Below are 17942 nucleotides of genomic sequence, written 5' to 3'. Positions count from 1 at the left end.
CTTCTCTCTCGTCCTCCCAGATCTGGCCACCAGGGGGTGCTGTGCAAGCAGCAGGCCAGACCCCAATGCCCTGAATCCCCACTCCTTGGAGGATGTTAAGTTGGAGGTGTGGGGTGGGGGTGGGGGTGCCCTGGGCCAAGACAGTCTCAGGAAAGTTTGGATTAAAACTCCTAGGTAGCTTTGCCTAGACGGGCACAGGGCTCAGGGTTCGGGCCCCTTTCTCCTCACTATCTGGGCTGTCTACTCAAAAGAACAGCAAGCTCTGTTGTTTCCATTTGGCCTCTTCTCTGCCTGTAAAGGAATCTGGCTGATTCCAGGGAACAGAGGAGAGAGGTGCTTAGATCTGCGTCCCAGTCTGCATTGGCTCCCACCTCCTTTGCACTCACACGCACCCCGACTCCCCACCCCCACCCTAAGGAGAGGCCCTTACTCCGCCTGCAGCCCTTGCTGGCTCCTTGCCCCTCCTTAGAGATCCTAATTCCACTCAGGAGAACAGCATTCCCGATTCATAAACCAATTCCACATCCCTGGCTGGGTCCAATCCTCTAAACTACCTGGGAGGTGGGGACTGTGAACACTCCCAGGGGGCAGTTAAAGAATCTGAAGCTTGGAAATGTTAAGCAACGTGTGCCAGGCCTTAAGAGCAAATAGGTGGCTGAGTAGAGCTGCTGCCCAAACCGTCTGCTCCGTCCCAGGTCTTCCACGGCAACACCCTGACTCCGCGGTTGTTATTATGACTTTATTAAATTACCATACAAATTTTTTCCTATTCAGTACTGTATACCTTCTCTCACCCAGAGACTTCCCACTTTAGATGTTAAAATAACCTGCATTTACTGATGGTAGCAGTAAAAAGAAGAATGAGGCGTATGATTGCAGAAGGCTTGTCAAACACAGAAGAAAGGAAAACCACCCACAATCCTACCACCCAGATAACTACTTATAACATTTTGTTGTCTATTACTCTAACACACACACGCACACACACTGCTCTACATGCCTATACATAAATAGATATAAAAATATATTCAAAATGAGGGTTACAGCATACATGCAGTGTTGAAATCCACTTTTTTTGTGGAGTATACCACAAACCTGTCCCTGGGTCATTCAATCCTCTGCATCACCAATATCGGAGCTTAACATAAAAATGAAATACAATTTGCCCAACCAATCTTTCCTACAGGCAGTCTGAGTGGGCATTTGCCCTTGTTTTTTTTTTGCCCTGCATGTTGGTGCTCTGGCACAAGCAGTAACCTCAGCCTGAAGCAGCTGCCCCTTTGATATAGGACAGAAATCTCAGGCCCTTGGGTACATGTCAGGCAGCCGCCTAGGGGATCACATCAGATTCTGGGTTTTGACCAGTGTTCTCTGCACACTGCAGATGACAAGGGTCAGGAGCAAGAGCCCTGGATGGGGAGCCAGGAGACCAGCACTCCCCCAGGGCCTGCCACTGACCTGCTGGGTGCCTGCCCCTCTCTGGCCACCAGTGTCTCACGTGTGCCACGTAGGAGCTTAGATGACCTGATCCTATTCTCTGAGAGTCAGGAGTTTGCGGCTGAAGCTGGAAAGGATGGGGATTCTGGAATCAGGCCTGGACGCTGGGTCAGTCCCACTACTCACTAGCCGTCTGAGCATGGGCATGAGCTGTGACCGTGGGCATGTCACTTACCTTTTCAAGTATCAGGTTTTCCACCCATAAAATACTGGCCAATAAAACCAACCGGGAGACGTACTTCCAAGATTATAGATGGAGTATGTGAACACTTGGCACACAGTAGGTATTTAATAAAGAGCAACAATTCCTGCAAGCTTTTCTTTTTTTTTTTTTTTTTTCCTGTAAGCTTTTCTGTTGGAACTTGGGCCTTTCCAGAGTCTAGGGGTTAAAAGTTCAAGTATCCAAGTTCAAATGCAACTCTGCCATTTACAAGCCAAAGAGCCTCAGCTAGGTGACCTCCCTTCTCTCTATGACTTGATTTCCCCATCTTGTCTATAAAACGAGGATGGTTACAATTCCTTCCTCGAAGGGCCGAGGGGAAGGTTAAATGAGATGTTCCATGTGGCATACATCCCCCAGGCTGGGCACACAGCAATCGCTTCACAGAAGACCATCGTGTATGGAGGCGCAACAGGGACTTGCCTTGCTCTGGGATGCTATGCAGGCTGACGCTCAAGTTGACAGTTTCCGCAGTCCCCTCGGGTACGGGCTCACCCGAAAGTTCTGTGTCGTCAGAAGGAGGGGATGGAGTTGGAGGTGCGTTTATGGGTTCAACTTTTGCTTCTTTAGACTGAAGGGAGGAAAAACAAAACCCAAAAGGATTTACTTGGGAGGGAAGCAGGAAAAAAATGGCAGTGATTTTCACTGGAGGAAATAATATATCCACGACGTGCTAAACAAACCCAGAAAAATATCTGGACCTGCCTATTGTATACATAGGCAATCACTGACCCTCCCAGGACCTGAAAAAGGTACTTGAGAAAGAGCAGCACCTCCATAGTGCTTTTCCCTGGGTGTTGGTATTAAAGGGGATTGTTTTATCTTTTTTCGTTCATCCACAATTGCAGTTTTTCCAGTAACGAACACAGAATATTTATGTATTAAAAATAAAATGTAGGTTATTGTACTGTAAAATCTCCAGGGCAGAAGCAGGAATGAAAGTCTCCAAGAAGTTGGGCCTTAAAGAATGAGGAGAGTTTCAGAAGACAGGGATGGAGGGAGGCTCCAGGTAAGAAAGGACACAGCACTGTTAGGACCTGGCTTACCTATGCCTGGCGAGGGTTCGAGGGCTCGGGGAGGGAAGCAGGTGGATGGAGCCAGGGGAGGCAGAGAGCAGAGAGCTCAGTTCTTTGGTGAGAAGTCTGACCTTGCACCTGGGGTGTCCATGGGTATTAGGTTCAAGAGAAGTGTATGCATTGGGGAGTTCAGCCTGGCACCAATGAGAGTGCGGATTTGAGGGTTGAGAGTTGGGTTTAGGTCAAGAAACTGGGAGGCTGGGATGCCTGGGTGGCTCAGCGGATGAGTGCCTGCCTTTGGCCCAGGGCGTGATCCTGGAGTCCTGGGATCGAGTCCTACGTTGGGCTCCCTGCATGGAGTCTGCTTTTCCCTCTGCCTGTGTCTCTGCCTCTCTCTCTGTGTCTCTTGTGAATAAATAAATAGTCTTTAAAAAAAAAAGAAAGAAAAGAAAAGAGAAAAGAAAAGAAAGAAAGAAAAGAAAAGAAAAGGAAGAAAAGGAAGAAAAGAAAGAAAAGAAAAGAAAGAAAAGAAAAGAAAAGAAAGAAAAGAAAAGAAAGAAAAGAAAAGAAAAGAAAAGAAAAGAAAAGAAAAGAAAAGAAAAGAAAAGAAAAGAAAAGAAAAGAAAAGAAAAGAAAGAAACTGGGAGGCTGCACAGTAAAATCCCAGCGAGGCAGGAATCGGGGAGGGTGGGCGGTGGGAGAAAGAGAGCAGGCCCCACCACCAGCGGGCTGTGAAGAACTCCCAAGCACGCTCCCCTGCTTCTCCCCAGCTGCAGGGGGGCCCCAGCCGGGTGGTGTGAGCTCTGCCCTAGGCAGGGGGCACTCTGCTGTGGTTCTCTGATGGCGTCCCTGCTGGTAGCTGGAAGCGAAGCTGCTTTGTAAGGGGTTTGAGCTTTGGGATCAGGCAGGCAGGCAGGGCAGGCAGGGGTATGGGAAACCAGAGCGCAACGTAACAATGGGCTGAGCTGTGTTCAAGACGGCAACGGTCCCGTTACGTGAAATCACGGACTCCAGCCTGTGCACCAAAACCCTCATTTGTCAAATTCCCAAGAAGTGAGCTACCAACTGCGCTTCGAGGCAGAGCATGAATCAGGTAAGCTGACCCTTGGTGGTTAGGGTCAGGTGTCTTGCCTCCAACAGGTGGCTGTTGGTTTTCAGGGGTTAGTGTGGATGCGGAACCTGTGTGTCTATGACAAAATGGGACTACCGAGTCTCAAGACTTTGTATCAAAGGTGTAGAGGCTTGCTGAGCCTCTCTCTCATTCACAAACAGAATTCTTCATTCCACATGTACTTCCTGAGGCCCTACTGTGTGCCGCATCCTTAGCTGATCCTCAGGGATACAGAAATGAAGACCTTAAATCGTTGTACTGGGGGGAGACCCAGACTCAGACACGATGTGCTTGAATGTGACATGTGGGACAGCAGAGTGGGTGAGAGCAGAGTACAGGAGGGACGCTCCGACAAGGGGCTGCGGACAGGATCCTGAACAGTTAGGACTTGGCCGGGGGGGTGGGGGGTGACGGGGGGCGGGAAGGGCCCTCCAGGCAAACAGACCACCGAGGCCAGGCCAAGGCCTGGGTGAAGGAGTTACAAATGTTTACAGAGTCTGGGAAAACTGTGAGCATTTAGGTGTGGCTGGAAAGGAGGCCCTGGCTGCGGATCCGAATCACCTGCAGAGCTTTTGCAAGTACACTTTCTTGGACCTCACTCCAGCCCTCCTGAATCTGAATGCCCAGGTACACAGCCCAGAGGCAACTGTCCCCCCACCGATCTCCCCCCCAACCACCACCACCCGCCAAGACACACGCGCGATTTTGATGCACAGCCAGGCCTGGGAACCACAGGGACATTAATTCTAACTGAGCACGATAGAACTTTCCAGAAATGGAGAGGTGTGTCAACAGAAGCTGACTTAGGGGGAAGCATGCGGTGGCAGGGACTCCTGCCCTAAATGGGGAAAGAGGTGAGGAGGGCTGGCTTTTTAAGTCCCTGACTGCTCCGGCAGCCCATGATTCAGTTCGCCGCTGGTCATGGCTTGTGTCTTGCAGAGTGGCAGGTTGGAAGGGGTGAGGACAGGGAAGTGAGATTCGTTCCAAGAGAGAAGCCAGACAGAGATGAGAGGGGAACATCTGAGAGAAGAGGGGAATTCCCCTGTCCTGGAGGGGTGGCCCTGGAGGGGAGCTGGAGCCCTCCCAGGAGGCGGTGACATGAGAGACAGAGCCCTGGACCGGAGCTGGAGACCTGGCTGTGCCACCGCCTGGCGGGGCAGCCCTGGGGACAAACTATTCACTCCTCTGTGCCTCAGTGCCCCCTCTGAGGAATGAATGGAAAAACACTCCCCGGGAAACAGCAAAGGAAGTGCTGCTCTGCAGGAGCCACGCAGGGAGGCAGCGAACAAACGAACAAACGAGACTCAGATGCCAGGAACAGACAAGTTAGCATCAGCACCCACAGCCCAGAGAGAATTCTGTTAAGGACTACGGGCAACCACAGGGGTTTGGCATGCCCAGCAGCCCCAGTCACCAGCCGACCAGGAAGCAGGTGCTGGGAAGGGGGCCCCCAGCAGAACAGGGCGCTCTAGGGCAATAATCTTATCAGTGGAGAGCGACGCCCACCACCACGCACGGAGGGCTGCCCATGTTTCACGGGGGCCACGTAACCCGCACCAGCCCCCTCAACGGAGGAGGAGGAAGTTACTGACGTCCAGCCAACAACCAGCAAGTGGAGAGCTGAGCCACACCGGGTGGGACTCTGATGGGCACCGGTTCTCTCAACGCCACGGAGGACAGTGCGGCTGGGAAGTCTAGGAAGTAAAGTGTCCAAGGAGGGAGGGGGCCCAGGGACCACCAAGTCCCTCAAATCACTCTTCTGTTCTCTAGACACGAGAAGGATGTAGTCCTTACCTCCTCCTGACTACAGCGTGCTCGGACACCTGCCCCGCGCCTGTGGCACTGTGGCCCGAGGTCCTGACTCCACCACTGCCTGACCCTGGCAAAGCCATCCTGTTCCCTGAGCCACCACCTCCCTTGCAAGGTTGTTGCAAGGATTGAATTAAGTCACGTATACACAAGCACCAGGCCCACAGTGGGTATGGAGAAGTGCTGGTTCTCTTGCATCCCTTCCTTTTCTCTACCCCTGTCCAGAGCTGCCCAGCTTCAATGCCTCCTCCACCAGGAAGCCCTGGGTGGTCCCTGCTGCCATGATCATCTCATGCTCTCAAACCCTCACTCCCCTTTTCCGTTCCTCTTGCAGGGGCCACCATGTGTTACTGGCATCTCTGCCTGAGCTGGCCTCACGCCGAGCTGTGAACTGGGGCACTGGGCAGGCACAGCGTCAGGCTAGAAGGAACTAGCACTCTAGGCCCTGCTGCAAGTGCCCTGGACATGCCAATGGGGTGGCCAAGAGCTGTGGCACATAGGGTTACGACACTGCCGAGAACAGCCACAGCCCCATCACCATCTAGGCCACCTTAGACCCTTGCCTCTTCCATCTCAGCTGCCCTCGAACTGGCTGTGGTCCTGGGGAGGAGCCTCTGCAGCACCCTGAGACCAGAAGCACGAGGCTGTGGCCTGAGCCCTGGATGGGGCGTCAGGGGGCTCGTGCTCTAGCTTCAGCTCCACCCAGGTACCCAAGGGCCACTCTGTTCCCCTGCCTGGGCCTCAATTTGCCCATCTGTCCAAAGGGCAGTTTTCCATAAATCTCTGTACAGAAAGCGGGGACCTTTAAGTCTCCCCAGCACTAACAGACTGAGGTTCCATTCTGCTCCACCCAAACCTCTGTCACCAGAGACCTATACTCTATAGCCTCTGCCCTATTTCCATCTCCTTGCTTTCTTTTATCAGGGATAAGTCTGTAGAATATGCCAGACCAGTCAAGGAGATTGCTGGGCTTCTGTGTTCAATGACTCAGACACTGCTGTCTTCATTAAAAATGGGTTCCTGCTGTCCCCATGGTCTGACTCAGTGCTTTCAAAACCACTTCCTTGTCTGGGCCACAGAGTACATTCCCAGGAGGGAGGAGGCCCCAACCACTGCAAGGATGGCAGCCTTTCCCATGGGGCCAGAAGGGAGCTCCTGGGAAGACTCTGCATCTCACAGGAGTGGGGGCCCTGCCTTCTTTCCCACAGCCCAGGGCCCTGAGCAAATGCGAACACCAGCCACCATTCGGCGGCACCACTTCCCTCGTCCCAGACACTGGGCTGAGACCTGACCCTGCACTGCTTCATCTGACCCTCCCAACACCTCCTTGAGAGAGGACTCTGATCAGCATTTTATGGAAGAGGAGCTGTGGCTCAGAGAGGCTGAGTAAGTCACCTAAGCTCACAGAGCTGGGAGGGAGTGGAGCACGCTTGCCTTTGGACGGTCCTCTTGCGGCCACGGCACAGGGTCCTCTTGTGGCCTAGAGATAACTGGCATTTCACTGCACTGGGAATTTGGCAAAATGCCTTGGCCAGGACTTTCCTGACCTTCCCAGGTGAGCCCACAATTAAAGTCACAGATCTAAGAAAAGAGACAGAAGCCCCAGAGCTCGGGGCCCTCTCTATTAACTCCCGGCCCCTAAAAGCTGACCAAGAAGGTGCGGCGAGGCAGCCAGTACTCACGGGGGCTTGAGTGTAGGTGACAGCTTCTAAGATCTCAGCTACTCCCTCTGGCTCCTGAAGCCCGCTGCTCTCTCCTGACGCCTGTGTGGAGACAAATCATGCCCGGCAGAGGGGGGAGCAGCAGTTGACAAGTGGGACGGTCACAGACGGTGACTCCTTTGGAGAAACTGTGTGTGTGCGTGCATGCGCGTGTGCATGTGTGAAAGAAGGAGACGGACAGAGCCAGAGAGAGCACGTGTACAGTGCTCAGGCTTGGCTATTCTTTTCACTGTTCCTTTCACTGCTCATGCAGTCAACGCACAGTCTCTCGAACATACCTACTTTCATCTTGTCCAGGGCCCTTCAACCTCTGCCAAAGGCACTTCCATTTGCATGGCTGTCACCAGAATGTTACGCTGGAGAACCGTGACATTTGGAGAATGTCTTCCTATTGCTACCTTATTTTCATAATTAGCCTTCTGATGTCAGCCAGAGAGCCTGGGGGCCACCATCCTTTTGTCAATAATACCTTATTCTTGGACTCTTGGGCGGCCTCTACTTTTCCAGTGCTAACAGCAGGGCAGAGAGCAGGGGATGATATATGTAAGGTGTCCCTTCTCCCAGCTTTAAAGGAATGGCAGGCCAGGGTTAGGCCTTGGGGAGTGCAAACGTTCTTACAGAGCCTAATTCCACCCCCAAAGAGCTTTCCCACTAAATTGGCAGCATTTTTTTCTAGATGAATGAAATCAGCTTATGCTGTACTTTGGGGTTGACATCCCCCAAAGAGAAAGAGAAGTTCTAGGAATATGCCACGCCATGCTCACCTCTGACTTTCTGCATCACGCTATGGCTTCTACCAGAAAGGCCTTTTCCTCCTCATCCCCAGCTGAGACTTGTGTGTCATTGGTCAAGCATCAGCTCCTCTCTCACCTACTCTTTCACCTTCGTGCCCCCACTCAACCCGGGAGCTTGGGTTTGAGGACTTCCCAGGTTCCAGGTCACCCCCAGCTCTGTCACTGCCTTCGGGCTTGTTAAGTGTGTGAGAGCAGCTTGAGGAGAGACAGCTGCTGATGTATCTCATTATTTCCAGCAGCCCCCAGGTCTGTCACCTAGCAGGGACTCAGTAGGTCCTTGGGGGAGGGAGGGAGACAGAAGGGAAGGGGGGGCGTGGAAGGACCCATCTTTTTTCCCTGCCTACCACTCCATCCCCAACTTAGGAACTGATTCATTTGCCAAGCATAAAAGCTAAATTTAGGCCCGTTTTTATAGGAATTTACACTCATGTCTTAGAGTTTTAACTTTGATTTTAGAATCCTGACACCCTTTCTTGGCAGGAAGTCTAGAAACCAGGCCACTGACTGCCACAGCCACAGAAGAACCTAACACCCCAAAATAAATACAACCCACCCCAACCCCCACAAAAGACATGGCTGAAGTTCTTAAAAAAATAAACTGAGCCCAAAAACTCAAAATAGGACTTGAGGCAGTGCTTGAGAAGTCTAGAGATTTTAGAGACTCCATGACGTTGGGGAAGAGGAATTGCCTGGGCGTCCAGCCCTCCCAGGTCAACTGGCGGCTAGGGGTGGGGGCAGGGACAGGGGAGATGGGGGCTCACCGAGGATTCTTCAGTTTCACACATCTCCTCAGGGGTCCTGGGGTCAGGGTGGATGGTGAGCTGCTGTATGGAGCCCTGGGGAAAAGCACAAGGTCAGAAGCCACTGCTTGCACATCTAAGACCACTAGTGGCAAACATGATTGTTCTTGTAAGAGAGACCACGCCACTGAGTGAAAGGACAGGTGTGAGAATGTGCTGTGTGTGGCCATGACAACAGGATAAGCCACCTCTCGGCCCACCTCATTTAGGGGGACTCTCCTTGGGCCAATATAATATGAGCTCCACTAGCTGCAGAAGCCCCAGGGTACTGTGTTCAGAGCACAGGCTAACACAGAAGCCCCCTAACTGGATCCAGATCCCTAGCCTGTTGGTGACAGGCCCTAAGATGCACGTCCATCTTCCTCACCCAGAAAGTGTCTTTCCCCTATAGCTCGAAGCTTCTTGGCCAGAAGCCCTCGTGTGAAGAAGAAAGACCAGCCAGCCTCCCTGCCTCCACTCCTGCCTCCTCTCTCCACCCTGACAGTTGGTTTTCCATGATGCTCCCAAAGTGTTAAAAAACTGTAATTGGATTTTAACTTCTTCAGATTCACTCACCGTCTCCCACTAAACTACAAATAAACCCAAACTCTGCCCCATGGTACCATCTAGTACCGGTTAGGTAAGGTACGAGTATGTGTGCTGACTGGATGCATAACCACAATAAAAGGGATTTTCTTAGAATGGCTTATGCATAAAAGCCTCTTTTGGGACACCTGTTGGCTCAGCGGTTGGGTGCCTGCCTTTGGCCCAGGGCGTGAACCTGGAGACCCGGGATCAAGTCCCATATCAGGCTCCCCACAAGGAACCCGCTTCTCCCTCTGCCTGTGTCTCTGCCTCTCTCTTGTGTCTCATGAATAAATATAATTTTTTAAATCTTAAAAAAAAAATAAAGCCTGTTTGACAGGGCAATTTTCTGCTATTTTTTCAGAGAATATTGTCCAAAAGGAGAGAGAGAAACTACCTTTCACTCTGGCATTCCAGCTTCCTCTAGCTTGGCAAAAATTAAATGCACCTGGCACTCCTCTCCCAAGGTAAGATCACTGAAAAAATAATAAACTATCCTCCTTTTATAAATGCCTGAAAATGCACAGAGAGCTTTCCGTCAGGCCATCCCACTTGACTCTACCACTCCATGGTGCAGACTTTCTCATCCTTGTGTACAGATAAGAAAACCCAGAGAGGATCAGAGAATCCACGCTCTGGAATCATCAGAATAAGTTGGAAACATAGGACTGGAATCTAGGTTTTGGGTTGTGGGACTAGTGCTCATCCCACCACACATGCCTGCCTCTTTGAGGCTTTAAGAATAAAATAATGAGGGATCCGTGGGTGGCTCAGTGGTTGAGTGTCTGCCTTCGGCTCAGGGAGTGATCCTGGGGTCCCAGGATCGAGTCCCGCATCGGGGTCCCTGCATGGAGCCTGCTTCTCCCTCTGCCTGTGTCTCTGCCTCTGTGTGTGTGTGTGTCTCTTATGAATAAATAAAATCTTTAAAAAAGAAAGAATAAAATAATAACAAGAACAATGGCTTGTGTTTCTTGCACAGTGTCCAGCGGCCTCCCGGATCCACAGAGCTAGACTCACGGTGAATCTCTCCAGCCCCGTGGCTCCTGCATTGCCCACGAAGATCCCTGCACTGGGCTCGAAAGCCAAGGCCCGGGAGGACCGCTGGAAGGAGATGTGGCTGTGCTCTTCACAGTCCATGAGGAGGGTCACCTCCTCGCCCTGGACGATCACCGCAAAGCGGTTCCACCGGTGGGTCATCACAGGCACCAGGAAGGCAGCAGCCTCATGGGACACATGGGAGCCTGGCTCCGTGTAGTAGAGGATGACCCGCTGGCCACCATCCTCCACGCCCGAGAGCCGCAGGCCCAGGTAGATGACCTTCTGGAAGGCATCGGTGATAGCAAAGAGCACCCCACCGCTGGCACTGCTGGGCTTCACTGTGACGCTGATGGCGAAGTCCCTGAAGAAGGTGGGTGGGATGAGGGTCCTGGCTGGGCGGCCGACGTTGGCACCAGGCCCGAAGCTGTAGGCTGGGAAGCCACCATAGCCCGTGACAAAGGACACAGATGAGGGCAGCGGGACGCCGATGAGCTCCGTGAGGTCCAGGGGGCCCTGGGAAGCCAACTCTGCAGGGAAGGAGACAGAGGCCATGCCTCACACATATATTCCACAATGCTTGAAAATGGGGAGGAAAAAAAAGGGAAATGGGATCCCTCAGAAACCTCCCTATAGTTCCTTCCTTACTGGTTTACAAACTTTTTTGACAATGACCCACAATTAGAAATGCATTTATATTGCAACCCAATAGGCCCGTTTCAATAAACATATCTGTAACCCTGGAACAATGTTTCATAAAACATTATTTACTTTCAATACTCACCAGGCACTCCGAAATTTTCCTTTGGGGAATTCTTTTCCTCTTTTATTAAAAGCATGCTGGAGGGGCGCCTGGGTGGGTCAGTCAGTTGAGCAGACGTCTGACTCTTGGTTTTGGCTCAGCGTCACGACACTGAGCCCCAAGCTGGGCTCCGTGCTCAACAGGGAGATGCTTAGGACTCTCTCCCTCTCTCTCTGCCCCTCCCCTCTCAAATAAATAAATAGAATCATTAAAAGCATGTTGGCAACGACCCACTCAATTAATGTCATTACCCACTAAAAAGTCCTGACTGCAGTTTGGAAAACATTTTAAAGTATTTCCTAGAATATTCGAGGACTATATAAAGTTCTCCCATCAACTTACAGATTGTTCCTCGTTTCTCTCTATAAAACTGGGTAGGTTGGTTTGTTTTGAACAAGGGCTACTGTTGAAGTGTCCCCAGGGTTATGGGGAGAAGCTGGGACAAGGTGAAGTGTTCCTAGACTTCAGGGCTGTTGGAATTCTCATCATCATCAACAGGGACATTCCCTGAGTTCTCCTGCGTGGAGCCCTGCGCTAAACTCTTCACATACATTAGCTCATTTTTCATCCTCATGATAATTCTGGGAGGGGAAGTACCCTTAGCTTCATTTGACTTCAAGGAGAAATTAAGAAATTTGCCCAAGGTAAGTTCCCTCAGGGTTCAAAGCCAGAGCATCTGACCCCAGGGTCTGAGCTCTTATCCAGCTGAAATCCTAGGGTTCCATTGTGGTGGCCTGGAAAGGCCCCTAGTCTAAGGAGCCCTGATCGGCCCAACCCTGGTGCCCTGGGAGCAGGCTCTGGGCTGCCTTGTGTGATGTGCACCCATTCCTGAGGAGATGTCCACGATGCCAGCAGTGAGACAGGAAGGCAGGTCTTGGGGACAGGTGGACTGGACCCCTGCGGGCAGGACAATGGACATGCAGGACACTTAGGCCTCAGAAGTGAAGCCAGATCCTGAGTATTCAGCCCAATGAGGAGATGAGGGAGGGTCAGAATCGAGCAGGGTTCTTCCCCAGAGGTCAAGGGGGAAAGCAGACCCTGGTGACTGCCTGGGTTACAGCCAAAGGTCAGAGGACCTTGAGAGCCTGAGTGACTACAGGGGACTTGAGTTTATGTCCAGAGAAGACCCAAGCCTTCAAGGGCACTGGGAGTAAAGCTCCATGTAGTAAATCAAGCCTGCCTTTCAGTTTACCAACTTGTCCCTGTCTGGCTGAACAACTAATTAGCTGTGTGACCTTGGGTGAGTCATTTCACTATTGCAAGGCCATGTTTTCCTCTATGATATGAGCCCCATGAAAATGATTGAGTGAGACCACCTGTGTAACTTGGTAAATAAGGTGGTAATGCAATAAACATTCACTACTCTTTCCTTTTTTTTTGTTTTTTTTCTTTTTTTAGATTTTATTTATTTATTTATTTGACAGAGAGGGAGCACAAGCAGGCGGAATGGCAGGTAGGGGGAGAGAGAGAGGAAGAAGCAGGCTTCCCTCTGAGCAGAGAGCCCGACACGGGGCTCAATCCCAGGACCCTGGGATCATGACTTGAGTCAAAGGCAAATGCTTAACCAACTGAGCCACCCAGGTGCCCCAACTTCTGCCTTTCAACAAGTCCAAGTGGTTGATGGACAGGGGTTATTGACCCCTCTGTGACAAGGAGAGGGCCAAGATGGGGGCCTGGACACACTGCCTCTGTGCCCTTGAGCTCCCCATACAGAATAAATACGACCAAGTTTTTCATACATGATTTTACTTAGTCCTCACCACAGCCCCAGGGATTAACTTCCATTCTCCCATCCTGCAGATGAAGAACTGAGGCTTGGGAAGATGGAGTGACTCTCCGAGGTGACACAGTAAGTGGCAGATGTTTTTAACCCATGATTGGTCTGACCTCAGGCTGGTTCACTGCCTCAGTCTCTCAAGATGGGGGCTCCCTTGCAGAGGTTCTGGGGGGAGCTCAACCTGCTTGGCCTGCCATGCCAATGATCCTTTAGCAGCACGAGGGTGCAACTGAATTCTGAGTGGTCCAGGAGCTCAACTGTCCCTGAAGGATGGGAGAGAGAGATGCCTGGACTCCAGTGCCCCACCCTCAGCACCCACAGAGAAGGTTGCACAAAGTCAGCAGCTAGCTGCTCTGTGTATGTGTCACAAAGTTAGTACAAAATACTTAAGACCTACCAAAACCCATAAATAATGGGACACATATTAAATGTTAAAATGGCCAATTTTGTGTATTTATGTTTTGCCATTTATTTTATTTTAATATTTTAATTTATTTGAGAGAGAAAGAGAAAGCACAAGTGAGAGCAAGGGGCAGAGGGAGAAGCAGAGTCCCGCTGAGCAGGGAACCCAAGGTGGGGTTCCATACCAGGACCCCGGGATCATGACCTGAGCCGAAGGCAGATGCTTAACCAACCGAGCCACCTAGGCACTCCATTTAGCCATGATTTTAAAAAGGAATAATTAAATGAGAGGATTAAATAGTATGAAGCGCTGGCACATGCTCAGTCATGGTGGCAATCATCATCATCATCATCATCATCATCATCATCATCTTCAACTTTCAGGTTCAAAAGGAATCTCAGAGGGCCCCTGATACAGTCCCTAACAGAGATGTGTTAACCCCACACTGTCCAGTATGATAACCATTAGCCAAGTGTGGCTTTTGAGCACTTGAAATGAGGGTCATCCCAACTGAGGTGCACCTCACATGAAAAATATGAACTGGATTTCAAAGACTCAGTTTTGAGAAAGAATGTAAAATATCTCATTAATCACGTGTATATGGATTACATGTTGAAATACATGATAGTTTGGGGAAATACTAAGTTAAATAGAATATATTATTAAAACCATTTCTGAAGAATATTATGAAGAACAGGCATATGCCAGCACTCTGCTTAAGAAAGTACTGATTCAGCAGAAGCTCTCGGGCACTGTCCAATCCTAGTCCCCGGCCACACCCCAAAGGCAGCCTCTCTGTGGGATGTGGGGTACATAGTCCCATGCATTGTCTTTATATGTTTACTACATGAGCATGTACATCTGTGACGGAAGGTGCAACCACAGTGCACGTCTCTAAACCTCGCATCAGAGTTGGTATACTGACGTGGACTCCTCTGACAATTTTTTTCCCACTCAACATTGCATTTTGAAGATTGATCTTTATTGACACATGTGGCTCTGATCTTATGCTTTCACAATAACACTCTACGGTATCAACAAGCCATACAGAGTGGCTCACTTTTTTGTTGGTGGGAAGGGAGATTTTCATCACTATTCAAAACTCTACTGCTATGGGCTTCTCATACACATCTCCTCGTGCTCACCCGGCGGGTGGAATGATTGCTCGATGTGGGGATGTACCCCTGCAACTTCACTGAATGCTGCTACAATGTCCTCTGAAGCAACTGTGCTAATTTTTTAAATTGGGACATCAGTGATATATAGTATTGTATAAGTTTAAGGTATACAATATGTTGATTGGATTTATTTCTGTATTGCAACATGATTACCACCACATCTTCAGGTAACACCAATATCACCCAACTACCATTTCTTTTTTGGTAGTAAGAACATGTAAGACGCCACTGTGCCCACCAGCAGCATATTCTGGCCAACATTCAGGGGAGGCAGGAAGATGAGCTATGGGAGCAGCCTCTGTGGCTTTTCAACAATAATGATTTCTCCTCCTCCTCCTCCTTCTCCTCCTCCTCCTCCTCCTCCTCCTCCTCCTCCTTCTTCTTCTTCAGTTTTTTTTTTGGGGGGGTGGGTAATGTTTACTTCATAAACTAAGTGATATTTAAAGATACTCATTGTAGTATTGTTTATAAAACATGTGATGGAAAATATGTCACAATGTCTTAGTGAAAACAATTACCCCTCCTCAACAAAAGAGCGAATCTGATCACATTGGTGCCCTGCTGAGAAGCCTCCCAAGGCCACCCAGCCCAGGGCCCTCCCTTGGACAGGGTCAGTGTCAGGCCACTGCCTCCTGTCCTGTGGTTGGGACCCAGCCGCACTCCCTACTCTCCAGCATGCCTTGACACAGTCTCTGGAGTGCCCCATGCTGTGGCCGCTCCTCCCTGCTCTAGAGCAAGTGCAGTCCCCTATGCCAGCCACCCCATCTCACCCCACCCAGTTACTTTGCCAGAGGTACTCCTTCTCATCCTTCAAGACTCAGGCCCGGCCTCACCTCCCCTGAAATCACCTCTTTCACCTCCTGCACCCACATCCTCCTCCCCTCAGGAGGCTGCATTAGATGCCTTCTCAGTACACACTGGAATCCTCCCTCAGCCCTTATAGCACACCGCATGTCACTGTTGGGTCACTTTATCTCTCTCCCCGTTAGACTAGGAAAACAAAGTCCACACCATTCATCTCTGTGTTCCCAGTATCCAGACTAGTTCTGATGAATGAATGGATGAATGAATGCATGAATGAATGAATGACTAAAGTCAAACCCCTCATTTTACAAACGGTAAAGGTGAGATTCAAGGAAGGAGGGGACTGCTGGCTACGAACTCAGAACTGATTTTCCATCCAATGCTTCCCCTCTCCAGTTTTTGACTTGCATTAAGACAGGAATTAATTTTAAGTATGAGAAACCCCAGAAGGCATAAATGAAAAGGTTGATCAATCCTTTAAATTTAACTGCACAGAAATTCTTCAAGTTCTGCATGACAACAAAAGTTCCCAAACAGGTGTCGAATAAAATTCCAAACTGGACAGAAATATTTGCTACATATATCACAGATAACAAACTAGTTACCTAACACACAAAACAGATGAATAAACAGGAGAGCACAGCCCCATGGAAAAATGGGGAAAGAATAGGGAAATTCTTTCCACCGTGAAAAAAATATCTAAAATGGCTCTTAAACATATGAAAAGATACCTCACTCAGGAAAGAAATAGAAGTTAGGGCTACGAAGAGATGCCATTTTCCCTCTCAGATTGGCAAACATCAGAACGTCAGATAATATATGCAAGGCTGCGAGGGGGTTTCATACACTGCTGGTGGGACCACACACTGCTATCATGTCTGTGGGAGGCACTTTGACAATATTTCTCAAAATCACAATAAACATGGGCTCTTTGATCCAGGAATTATACCTTCATGGATTTTTTTTTAACAAAGTCACATATGTGAAATAGAGAGCATGTACAAGAATATTCCTTGCAAAAAAAAAAAAAAAAGAATATTCCTGACCATCCTCGGGAATGGTTAAATAATGAGTTTTGATATACCATGCAGCCTTTAAAAAGAGTGATTCCTTAGGTATTAATATGAAACAATCAACAAGATGTATTAAGTAAAAATAGACCCAAAAAGGGGTGCAGAGCAGAATCACTATCTGTTAGAAATACTTATATTAATACATATTTCATATATAAATATATAGATGCTTAAATATATGTCAGAATACCTCTGGAAGGATACATAAGAAACTGGGACTCGAGATTGTCTCCAGGGAAGGGAGTCGGTGGCTGGGGAATGAGAGACTTTCTTCTCTCTGGATACTCTTGTACTTTTTGAAATCTTATACCATATACATGGTGTGAAAAAAGACATTTACATATTTTAAAGACATTAACTCCTCCCATCCCCTTTTAGAAATTATGAAAGCGTCTTTCCTTGCTTTTCTTCACTCAGATGTGGCCTGTCTCTATAGAAAAAGAAAGGCAAAAGAAAGAGTGAAAAGAAAAGAAAAAAGAAATAAAAGCAAACACCCCACTGAGATTTCTTTTCTCCTCTCCAGGTTGAAAGATAAAAACAAAATAAAACCAAGAGCATCCTGCTGACAGCCCTGCTTTCTTCTTCCCTGAACTAGTGTGAAGCTCTACACCCTTCTAACCCCCCCATCCCCATCCAATCTCCCCCCTACTGAGAAGAAGGCAAGCCCCTTTCCGGTGGGCTGCTCCAAGTCTGGAGAAAGTACCCCTCCCCCCCATAGAGAGTAAATGGGCCAGAGCCTCTCATCCAGCCATGGCTGGTTTCCAAGTGGTGTCCCCAGGGTTTCAGGGACAGGTGGGGGTTCAGGGGACCCTGGGGCAGAGGCAGAGAGGCCGGGAAGCCTGCTTAAATCAGCCCAACGCTTCCACGTGGCAATTCTGGGATTCCTTTAAGTCTCCAAAGAATCCTGCATTTAAAAAAAAAAAAAATTACAAATCTATCCAACCTCCTTGTTTTATAGATAGGAAAATGGATGGTCAGGGAGGGAGTTCTGTGACTGTAAGCCACCGCCGGGAAGTGGCAGATGAGCAGCGAGTAAGGATGGACAGGGGGAGGTGTAATCCTGCGCTGCTGTCCCAGCCCCTCTGGGCACAGGCCGTTGGCCGGCCATCTGGAGAGTGGGCAGAGGAAGCCACCTGCAGAGGAGAATTCTTGGCATTGGACGGAGCCGGGTTCGGATCCAGCCTTTGCCATTTACCACCAAGTCAGCAGCCTTTGGGTGGATGACTGAGCGGTGATGTGAGGACATTCAGCTCATCTCACATGTGGGGAATCAGATGAAACGAAGGGTGGGAAGTGCCAATGCTCAGCAAATGGTAGCGGCTGGTATTCTACTGGATT

General features: G+C 49.6%; 1 protein-coding gene and 1 long non-coding RNA gene across 6 annotated transcripts in view; one reads left to right on the top strand and one right to left on the bottom strand.

Annotated features, from left to right (window-relative positions):
* Window positions 1-17942, bottom strand: part of COL15A1 (collagen type XV alpha 1 chain) — a 105592-nt gene that overhangs the window by 56661 nt on the left and 30989 nt on the right. For 3 of the 5 annotated variants that reach the window (XM_038552919.1, XM_038552920.1, XM_038552922.1), the window contains exons 3-6: window positions 10550-11097; window positions 8930-9004; window positions 7336-7416; window positions 2141-2288 (exon numbers count right to left, since the gene is read on the bottom strand). In XM_038552919.1, coding sequence (XP_038408847.1) covers window positions 2141-2288; window positions 7336-7416; window positions 8930-9004; window positions 10550-11097 — 852 coding nt within the window. Of the gene's footprint in view, window positions 1-2140; window positions 2289-7335; window positions 7417-8929; window positions 9005-10549; window positions 11098-11351; window positions 11422-17942 lie in introns of those variants that run through there. The other 2 variants (XM_038552923.1, XM_038552921.1) reach the window with 2 other exon arrangements.
* Window positions 6754-11509, top strand: LOC106559497. The gene is made up of 3 exons (XR_005367040.1): window positions 6754-7039; window positions 9897-9999; window positions 10512-11509. It is a non-coding gene; the product is annotated as an uncharacterized LOC106559497 (long non-coding RNA).

Source organism: Canis lupus, chromosome 11 (genome assembly GCF_011100685.1).
Source record: "Canis lupus familiaris isolate Mischka breed German Shepherd chromosome 11, alternate assembly UU_Cfam_GSD_1.0, whole genome shotgun sequence".
Lineage (NCBI taxonomy): Eukaryota > Metazoa > Chordata > Mammalia > Carnivora > Canidae > Canis > Canis lupus.
This window is presented reverse-complemented; position numbering and strand designations above follow the sequence as displayed.